The sequence below is a fragment of the Pteropus vampyrus genome, unplaced genomic scaffold (genome assembly GCF_000151845.1).
Source record: "Pteropus vampyrus isolate Shadow unplaced genomic scaffold, Pvam_2.0 Scaffold723, whole genome shotgun sequence".
Classification (NCBI taxonomy): domain Eukaryota; kingdom Metazoa; phylum Chordata; class Mammalia; order Chiroptera; family Pteropodidae; genus Pteropus; species Pteropus vampyrus.
The window spans coordinates 32,273-43,448 of record NW_011889504.1 but is presented as its reverse complement, the minus strand read 5'-3'; the positions used below and the strand labels follow the sequence as shown (position 1 = coordinate 43,448).

The 11,176-nt window shown below is 38.4% G+C and overlaps 1 protein-coding gene and 1 pseudogene across 1 annotated transcript; both read left to right on the top strand.

Moving 5' to 3' along the window:
* Positions 1 to 2,013: 2,013 nt before the first annotated feature.
* LOC105309339 (olfactory receptor 2M5-like) lies at positions 2,014 to 3,072 on the top strand. Its single transcript, XM_011385464.2, is given in 1 exon segment — positions 2,014 to 3,072. A coding segment is annotated over 1 exon segment (1,059 nt).
* A 6,961-nt stretch (positions 3,073 to 10,033) lies between these two features.
* On the top strand, positions 10,034 to 10,152 carry LOC111734025 (annotated as a pseudogene).
* The last annotated feature ends 1,024 nt before the right edge of the window (positions 10,153 to 11,176 follow it).

Sequence of the window (11,176 nt, the reverse complement as noted above, 5' to 3'; positions counted from 1 at the left end):
TGGAGCATTTAATCCAACTACATTTAAAGTGATTATTGATAGGTACATAGTTTTTGCCATTTTATTTGCCGTTTTGCTATTCCCCACTTCTTCTTAAGGAAATCTAACATTTCATATAATAATTGTCTTGGTGGTAATGAATATCTTTAGCTTTTTATGTCTGGGAAGCTTTCTATCTGTCCTTAGATTCTGCTGTGTGGAGGCTAGCCTTTTGAAATGGGATTCACCCCAGCAGGCTCATGTGCCTGTTGAGACCACCTTTTGTGTGTGCATCTTGTATGGCAAATCGAGTGGTGCTTCTTTGAGGTCTGATGCCAACCTCTGAATGTGTAGGTTCTTGTGAGAGCTCCCCTTCAGACCAAGATCAGCCACTGCCTGTGGTGGCCCATGGCTACCTGGTAGGGAGCTACAAAGCTATCTACGGTTGGATATTGTCTGTGTTGTACATGGAGAAGACACACTGTGAACCAAGGCCAGTTGCCACCAGCTCTGGGCCTGGGGCAGCTCATCAAAAAGCCCAGGGCACCCTAAGACTTGAGATAACCTGCCAACTGTCCTTAAAGCTCAGCAGCTAAAAGAGCTTCATGCGATATGCAAGTTGGATGTGGCAGGGTCCAGGGGATCACCAAGGTTGGGCAAGTCGTGCTCCCTAAGTTAGTGCAGATTCAGATTGGGGCCAGTGCTGAGCCTGTGGCCACTCAAAATTTCTCAGATCACACTGAGGCCAGCTGCTTCTCTCCTTGGGCCCATAGACCCTTGTTATTTTTCCAAAAAGTGCTGCAGCTCAGGTCAAGAATTGTTGCCTGCCACCACAAGTGACTCTAGAGGTGCCGGGGCCAAAGTCTGTTGCTTGCTTCTGAAGGAGCCTCCTGCAGAGAGCTCCAGGTGGGGCTGGTTGCCCAGCCATAGAATTCCTCCACCAATGTGAGTTAGGTGGGGTGGGTTTCAGGGAGTCCCCAGGGTGGAGTAAGTGGAATTTACCAGGCCAAAGCAAATTTAGATTTGGCCATGTGTGAGGAGAGCTCAACACAGTCAGCATAGTGCTCACATGTAAGTTGGAAAAAAGGAGAGCTCAACAAAGGGACAATGACAACTATTTCTCTAGCCCTTGCCCTGAAGCCACGCATAACTCAGTCTTCTCTGTATGTCTTTGGCACCTCCTGAGCTGCTGTCCCTCTTCCAGAGCCAGGGTTAGAACCTGTGTGTGAACAAGTCTGTATGCAGGCACTTTAAGGGGATGCCTGGGTTCCCAGCTATCTTCCTTCTCATTTGGACAGCTAGAACCATTGCTGATTTTCACAGCCAGATGTTTTGGGGGCTCCTCCTCCTGGCACCAGAAACTTGGGCTGGGAAGGCTGGTGTGGGGCTACGGCCCCTCACTCCTCCTGAGGGGGACCTCCACAGCCTATCTATCCCTCTTAACGCTAAACTGCCACACATGGTTGTGGGGCCAGGCTATTTCCGACTCCACCACTCCTACAACTCAATGTGGTTTTCTCTTTAAATCCTTAATTGTAGGAGTTCTATTCAGCGAGATTTCAGATGGTTCTCCAGGTTGATCATTCTATAATTTAGTTGTCATTTTAATGCCGTCATGGGAAGTGGCAAGCACAGTGTTTACTTCTCTACCATCTTGACCAAATCCCATAAAGCAGGAGCATTGTAAAATTAGAAATTATCCTTGTGTAAATTACATTAATAATGCTTTTTCAGGTTAAAATTAAGTCTGTAATATCAGACTGGGATATATGTATAAATTTGGTGTTAATATAGGAAAATGCCTCTCTTACATTAAAGTTAATGACGTGCATTGTAATATGTGGACTGGTTTCAAAGTACATCAGAACATGGACAAGAAATATAGAAAAATGTTAAGAATTGATTCAAGTGATCATGGATGACTATTTTTATGTTTGTCGTTGTTATATTGTTCTTTATAAAGACTTTGATAAGCAACTGCTTTACTACTATGACAGTTTTTACAAGTCTTTCCCGTTTCTGTTGACACCAGTCATGTGGAGAGGAAATGAAACAGAACTCACAGATTTCACCCTCCTGGGCTTTTTTCCGGAATTTAGACACATCACAGTCATAATCGTCACCATTCTCCTGATCTACATGGCCGCCTTCACTGGCAACACTCTGTTGATCCTGCTCATTTGGTTGGATTCACGGCTCCATACCCCCATGTACTTCCTGCTTAGTCAGCTCTCCTTAATGGATTTGACTTTGACTTCTAGCATTGTCCCCAAGATGGCAGCCAACTTCTTCTCTGGACGGCGGAGCATCTCATTCCTGGCTTGTGGGACTCAAATATTCTTCTCCCTGACTGTGGGCATTGCAGAATGCATCCTTATAACTGTCATGTGCTTTGATCGCTATGTGGCCATCTGTAATCCCCTCCGGTACCCTGTCATCATCAGTCCTAGGGTTTGCTTGCAGATGATTGCTATGTCTTGGGCTGGAGGAGCACTTACTTCTATGGGCCATGCTGCTTTCACCTTGCATTTTCACATTTGCAGCCCCAGAGAGATCCCTCACTTTTTTTGTGAGGTCATGGCTGTCCTTAGGATTGTCTGTGAGGACATTTCAGCCTATGAAAAGGCAGTGGTAGTGACCAGCATCCTTGTTTTGCTGGTGCCCTTATCTCTCATCTTGTCCTCCTATGTTCTCATCTTCCTTGCTGTACTCCAGATGAACTCCCCAGAAGGCAGGAACAAGGCTCTGGCCACTTGCTCCTCTCACCTCTGTGTGGTGGGTCTCTACTTTGGTCCAGGTATGTGCATCTACATGAGACCTGGCTCTGCCAAGACTCCAAAGTTGAATCAGGGTCTCTTTCTGTTTGGAACAGTCCTCACTCCTTTCCTGAACCCTCTTGCCTACAGTCTCAGAAACAAGGAAGTTATAGGTGCACTAAAAAAGTTCATTGGAAAGTGTCAGTCTTCCAGATAGAGGGTAGAAAGCCCACTATCAGCTGCAAGCAATTCAGAGATATACCAGCAAAGGTATATCTTCAGGACCCTGGAAGAGCCAACTAATATTAATGAGTTGCATTTTTTCCTGCATCTGTAGAAAATAAATGTTTAAAGTTTTTTTTGTCTCTGTCTTAGAATTTCTGTCTAGTAGTCCCAGATGACATACTGGTACAAGACAAGGGAATATGCCCACCCTTCCTCTGCACCATTTCTACTTGATGGTCACATGTACACTAACATTTGCTGAGGTTCTTGTTAGTTCCATGAGAGAAAGTTCATAGAATGCAGAACATCCCCTAGCGCTCAAGTAATGCCTCAGAAGCACTCACTGGTTAATTAATGGGTATGAGGATAGATTGTTGAGAATCAAGTAAATTTTCCAGTGTTGTTTTGTTCTACCTAAGAAGACTATTAATTTCTCTCAATCCTATGAAAGTGCAAGGTCTTCACCTCTATGTCAGTGCTTCCAATGAGTGGCTTCCGGATCACCTGCATTAGAATCACATGTTGTCTTTATTAATTGTACCCACAAAGTAGTTCTGTGCCATTTCAGACCAGCAGAAGTAGAAACTATTATATGGGGCTCAGGAATCTGACTGGCAGACTTTCAAGAGATTCTCACAACCATCAACGGATGAGAGCCTTCCATCTATTTATTAACCTAGCTAATTTTCTAGACCAGAATGGCAAAATTTTACCAGTTTTAAAGTTTCCTAATATTTTTATAATGTATTTGGAGGATGGGTTAAAGTAGCTAGCAGAAACTAATATTATTTTAAAAAATTATAGGAAATTAGCTTTTTAAAAATAATTTAAAGTTTTGAGCACTCAGAAGTGAGTAAATAAAGTAGTTTTAAAAAAGGCAATGTTTGTATAATAACATATGACTGATTTAAAATATTTATGACATAGAATGAAATTTTAAGCAGGATGCATTAGAAGTGTTTCCAAGATGTTGCTTTGTGTCAAAAATTGAACGTGTTCAATATAGCTAGTGAAAACATTAGGAACTAATTACATGCATTTTTAAATGATAAACAAAATTAAAAAAGAGCCTGTTTTTCAGTCAATAGGGAACAATCATAGTGAGCACTGATATCTTGATATCTCCTTCCTTAGATGTCTCAGAAATCATTAATAAGATAATTATTATAAATAGAAAATCTGAATAGTAGGAAGCTTAAAGATTTTTATGTATAATATTAACTGTCGCAACAATATTAAACATGAGCCCACTAGATTTTCTAGGGCAACAGTGTAGATTTAAGGAATCTAGTTCAAGGAAGGATCCTGGAAACTTCCCTTAATACTCTGTCAATACACCCCTTCCCTGGAGAGTGAAATAATCTATCAGGTAAGGGGAAGGGTACGTAATGCACACTCTCATGGGGCTGTCACCACCTACTTGGTGGGACCATCACACTCTAGGACTGCAAGAGGGTCCACAGATAAGATTGGGCTTGGAATATGACTCTGGGAAGGAAGGGAGAAATATTAATAATAATGAATAATAATTATAATAAGAAATAATTAAGAATATTTCAGATTGAAGAGCATGTTTTAAAAATATATGTTTATAAAACATGTTTCTTATGTATGAAAACTTTAGTACAGAGTTATATTTTTATATGGAAAGGTAAGCATTTTAACCATATGAGATTCACAGCAAATAGTTTTCAAAGTGGTTCATAAGGAAAACCCTCATCTTGGACTTTGACTTGTGATCCTCCATTTCTTGAGGACTCTTTTGCATGAAATGACTTAATCCTTTAAGGGGAAATAATCTAATAAAAATAATTAAGTATATAGTCATTCCAGAAAATTAAGGTTTTATCTGAATTAAATCATAGATCTTTTTTTTTATTTTTTTCATGATTTTAATTTTTTTAACTTATAAGTGCTATTCTGTGCATATCTTTTGTTATAAACAACTCATATCTATTCTGTTAATAAAGTGTTTTTTAAATTAAATAAATTAATAAATACAAAATGAAAAGAAAATTTTGTAACTGAAAAAGTTATGTTTGAAGATAGAAACTAGAATACTGTGCGAATAGGATGTGAAAAAATTTCTCTATTCTAAAAGGAAATTCAGAGTAATTGCTATTTCAGGAGCCCAGAGATACTAAAAATAAAAGAGGTACATTGAATTGGGGCAGGCAGGGGATGACAGATAATGGAAGAAAAATTTCTCCAGTTTTCATATGCTTTTCAGACTCCAGAGACAACTGGTATAAAAATATTTATATCACCTTAAGAAATAAGTTGAGAGATTTTTGGCAAATCAGAAGGCTAAATTATAATCACCAATTGTATAACCTACATATTAAAAGTCAAAAGAATATAAATCTATATAGGAAAAATCACGAACACTAACATTTTACAGAACATTGAGTAATTGCTCAGGGTCTTGCTTCTTCTAGTAGTTTTTGTGCATGTCATCCAGAAGATATTAGGTTTGAGTACAGAAAATTAGGGTGGAATAGGGTGATTGTCTGGTGACAACTCAATGGCTTCTTGTTAAGCTATGAGCAGGCATCAGCATACCCCAAGCTCCAACTCTTGGTCCCCCTGATAGGAACTGCATTCTCCCAGCTACACTTCAATCCAAGCAAGGTCTCTTTATACATGTTCAAGAAGATATGATGGGAGAGAACATTGTTTGCTCGATAACTCAAGAAAAATTTTGAAAGCCTCTTATGGCAGGCAATGTTTTAGGCACTGGGGCTAGAGCAGTGAAGAAAGAATAAGCATACTCTCATAGAGCTTACATGATAGCTGGGGACATAGGAAATAATAAGTAAATGTTCAATATGTCACATGCTGACAAGTATTCTGAAGAAAAGAAAAAGGAAGAAAGGAGAACAGTGCTACTCCTTACAGTTGGTCTGCAAGGGCATCTCTGATTAGGAGATACTTGAGTGGAGACCTTACTGAGTATGGGAAAAACAGCACACTTCAAAGGAAAGTCATTCCATCACAGAAGCAGTAAAAAAGAAAGCCTTTAGGGTAGAAGTGGGCATAAATGTTGAAGGTACAGTGACGAGGCTAGTGTGGTTGACAGTAGTGATAAGAGACAGTCAGCAACAAGCATGGGTGAATTATCCAGGGCTAATGAAAAAGGCACTGGGGCTAGGTGGAGGACATCTGAGCTGAGTGGAAGCCTGTCAGCTGAAGAAAGGGACTCAATTCTGGATGTGTCTCCAGATTGGCTGAGAGAAGAGAGAGAAGGAGGAGGCAAGGCAGCTCTGAGATGCTGGTATGCACAGTTTTGAGAAGAGCTGTCTTAAATGTTCGGGCCCATCATATCTCCAGCAATGTCCCAGGAACAGGGAGCACCTGGATGTTAAGATTCATGACCACCAGAATCAGTGTGGCCCTGTCTTTCCTACATGTGGGCCTATCTCCAGACTCCATCACCTCAACTCCTTTGTCTTGTGGCTTCCTGTTAGATTGGGCCAGTGACAGCACCAACAGGTCAGAAGTAAGATGGAGAGAAGTTGTCCTCACTAGGCTGGGCAGGGAATGACTGCATCCTCCACCAAGGGACCCTACCCTATAGGGAATACTCCTGGTTCCATTCTCACTACTCCTTCACTTTGGGACCAGGGTGGCAGTGTCCTACCACTGCTAGCCACTGGCCACTCTGCTCTTCATGCAGTCTTCCCTGTCTGCCCTGACCCTGCACATCACACCTCATTGATGCTCTGACACTGCTGAGGGTGCTTTCTTTGTCGTTGGAACTCTGAGCAGCAAAGAGCAGTCTCACATAGCAGTACCACATCACTGTCTCCCAGTTACAACTTCCCTGATACAAGGTACAGTTTCCGCCCTGTTTGGTGGGAGGTAAGTGGGACAGGGGGCACTTCTGTAGCACTGGTGTCCCAGGCTCTTTTCATCCCCTTCCTATGAACTATTGGCATCTTTGGGCTGCAGCTCATCCAGTGATCACTGAAACATCAGGTCTTACTAGTGTTCATGCAAACCAAGATGCAGCTTGAATTCTTGCCAACATACACTATTGACAGATTGGATAGATGCCAAGGCAATACAGCTCTTACCTATCAAACAAGGAAAGTGGAAATGCTCAGACAAAGAGTGTTGGATACTCCTTGGGTCACAGCATTGAGTGGATGATCTGCTCTCTCAGATCAGAGGGCAGCACCAAGGCCACCTAATGAGGTCCACATGAGAGCGACTACAGTATTTAAGCCCAACAGGTAGAACATACATGTGGTGAAAATGAAAGCTGCATCCAGCCTTTATTGTAATGTGAGGCCAAATCAATCTCAGAAATCCCAATGTTCTTATCCAATTATTGGCGCATTTTTTCCAGATTTTGGTTCCTGTGTTTGTTTAGTGCTTAGAACTAACAGATGAAAGGAGGCATGAAGCTATCCAGGTTCCTGGTAGGTCACATATAGTGCATCATACATATGGAAATGGACGCTAGCAAATCATCAAATCTTTACTGATTCTCAGGTGAGCAAAACTGCTATGCAATGTTGATGAAGTGATGAAGAATAGATGAGGGAAGGGTTGATGTGGGCCTATTTCAAGCCCTGCACATGGTAAGCTTTCTGTAAGTATTAGAGAGCCCTTATCTTCACCCACTTGAGGTGAAGCATCTCCAGAGTTCTTACTGTAGTTTGGGAGAAAAGGAATGAATTCACAAAACAGAAGAAGGGATACATCAAGAAATGTGTGAGATTAGTGAAATTGGACAGTTTGCTGAGATGAATGAATGTGCTTCTCTTTCTACATCTTTTATTCCCTGCTCTAGAAAAAAGAGAAATAAGTGTCTACCTATGTTATCACACACAATTTATTGACAACCTAGGCATAGCCTTGTAAGATCAGCAACTGCTTCTGATATTTGTTACAAAAGAGTGATTTAATATCAAATGTTCCAAAAGTACGCTAGTGTGTGTGTGTGTGTGTGTGTGTGTGTGTGTGTGTGTGTGTGTGTGTGTTGTGGCCAAAACATTTAGTCACCTAGAAATATATTCGTCAAATGGTCTATATTGGAGGTTAGTGTGTAAAATGAGACATAAAAAGAAAAGTGGATGTAGCCATACTTTTATTTGACAAAATAAACTTCAAGATTAAAAAAGTTAACAAGCAACAAGGATGGACACTTCATAATCATAAAGAAGGGAATACATCAAGATGACAAAACACTTACTTATATCTATGTTCTCATTCTCAGAGCACCAAAATATATAAAGCAACTACTAGTACAACTAAAGAGAGAAACTGACAAAAACATCATTATAGTAGAGAATCATACAGCTATAAAGAGATCATTCAAACATAAAACTAATTAAAAACATACACTTAAGTGACACATTAGAACAATTGGACATAATCGACATTTACAGAGCCTCTCATCCCAAAACACCAGAATATACATTCTTCTTTAGTGCACATAAAACATGCTCAAGGATAGACTGTGTTAGGATACAAAAATATTTTTGACAAATTTAAGAAGATTGAAATCATACCAAGCATGTTCTCTCACCATAATGCTTTGAAACTGGAGCTCAATGGCAAAAAAGTAAGAAAACCCACAAATATGTGAAAATTAAATAACATGCTACTGAAGAATGATAGTGTCATAAAGAAATAAAAGGGGAAATCAAGAGAAACATAGAAACAAATGAGAATAAAAATACAACATATCAAAACTTGTAAGATACAACAAAAGCTATAATAGGAAAAAAGTTCATATCATTATAGGCCTACCTCAAGTAACATGACAAATCTCAAGTGAACAAACCAACATTACATCTTAAAGAACTAGAAAAAGAATAATTGAAGCCGTAAGTCAACAGAAGAAAGGAAATAATCAAAATTAGAGCAGACTTGAATAAAATTGAGAACAAGAGGAAATAAAATATTAATGTGACAAAGAGCTGGTTTTTTGAAAAGACCATTAAAATTGACAAAACCCTGGCTAAACTCACTAACGAAAAAAGAGAAAAGACAGAAGTAAACAAAATCAGAAATGAAAGAGAAGCCATGACAGACACCACAGAAATACAAAGTATCATAAAAGAATACTATGTAAGATTATATGTCACCAAATTCAATAACCTACCCTTGGAAACATACAACCTTCCTAGACTGAATCATGAAGAACTGGAAAATCTTGGAAACATACAACCTTCCTAGACTGAATCATGAAGAACTGGAAAATCTAAGTAGACTAGTCAACAGTAAGAAAATCGAAACAATCAACAAAAATGTACTAAAAAGTAAAAGTCCTGATGGCTTTACTAGTGAATCCTACCAAACATTCAAAGATGATTAAATATCTGTTTTTTTCCAAACTCTTCCAAAAAATTGAAGAAGAGGCAATACTTCCTAACTCATTTTATGAGGCCAACATACCTTGATACCAAAATCTAGTGACGATAACACACAAAAAAATAAAACTACAAACTAATATATGTCATGAACTCAGATGGAAAAATCCTAAACAAAATACTAGCAAATGAAATACAGCAATACATTAAAAACATTATACATCATGATCAAGTTAGGTTCATTCCAGGGACACAAGGATGGTTCAATATATGCAAATCAATCAATATGATACACCACATAAACAAAATAAAAAAAACAAAAACTATATGATCATATTAATAGATGCAGAGAAAGCATTTTATAAAATACAACACCATTTATGATTAAAACACTTAATAAAATGGATATAGAAGAAAGTACCTGAACATTATAAAGGCCATATAGGACAAACCTTGAGCTCATAGCATATTCAATGGTGAAAAACTAAAAGCCTTCCCTCCCAGATCAGGTTCTTTGCTCTCACTACTCTAATTCAATATAGTGTTGGAAGTCCTAGCCAGAGCAATCAGGAAAGAGAAAGAAATAAAAGGCATCCAAATTGGGAATAAAGAAGTAAATTTTCACTTTTTGTAGATGACATAATTCTCTATATAGGAAACTCTAAAAGCTCCACCGAAAAACTATTAGAAATAATAAACAAATACAGTAAAGTTTCAGGTGACAAAATCAATGTACAAAAGTCAATTGCAGTCTACAGCCATGCCACCCTGAACAAGCCCAATCCCGTCTTATCTCGAAAGCTAAACAGGGTCAGTCCTGGTTAGTACTTGGATGGGAGACCACCTTTGAATACCAGGTGCTGTAGATGTTTTTGTTTTTGTTTTTAAGTTGATTGCATTTCTATACACTAGTGGTAAAGTTTCTGAAAGAAATAAAAAAAACATTATTTAGCAATTGCAACTAAAGAATAAAATACCTAGGAATAAACTTAACAAAGCATGTTAAAGACCCATGCACTGAAAACTATAAAACATTATTAAAAGAAATTGAAGAAGACACAAGAAAATGGAGAGATGTTCTGTGTTTAAAGATTGGACTTATCAACATAGTTAAAATGGGTATATTACCCAAAGCAATATACAGAATTACTGCAATCCCCATCAAAATCCCAGTAGAATTTTTTTTTAAGGAAATAGAACAAGAAATCATCAGATTTGTATGAAATTACAAAGACTTCCAAATAGCCAAAACAGTCCTAAGGAAAATAATAAGGCCAAAGGTGTCACTCCGTCTGATTTCAAGTTATACTACAAAACAACAATAATCGAAACAGCATGGATTGGTAGAAAAACAGACATTAGAACAATGAAACAAAATTGAGAGTTCAGAGATAAACTCACATATATAAGAGCAAATGGTTTTCAACAAAGGAGCCAAAAACATGCAATAGAGAAAAGAAAGTCCCTTCATTAAATGATGCTGGGAAAATTGGAGAGCCACATGCAAAAGAAGGAAACTAGACTGCTATCTCTCATCATATTCCAAAATTAACTCAAAATGGTTCAGAGATCTAAATATCAGACCTGAAACAATAAGTTGTATAGAAGAAACATAGGTAGTGAACTCATGGACCTTGGATTTAGAGAGGATTTTATGAATTTCACTTCACGTGCAAGGGAAGTAAAAGAAAAAAAATGAATGGGACTATATCAAACTACGAAGCTTCTTCACAGCAAAAGAAACTGTCAACGAGGCAAAGAGGGAAACATCTGAATGGGAGAATATATTTGAAAACAATGCCTCCAATAAAGGGTAAATATCCAAAATATGTAAAAAGCTCATACAAATCAAGAAAAACAATTACAAAAAACAAAAACAAAAAACAAACAAAA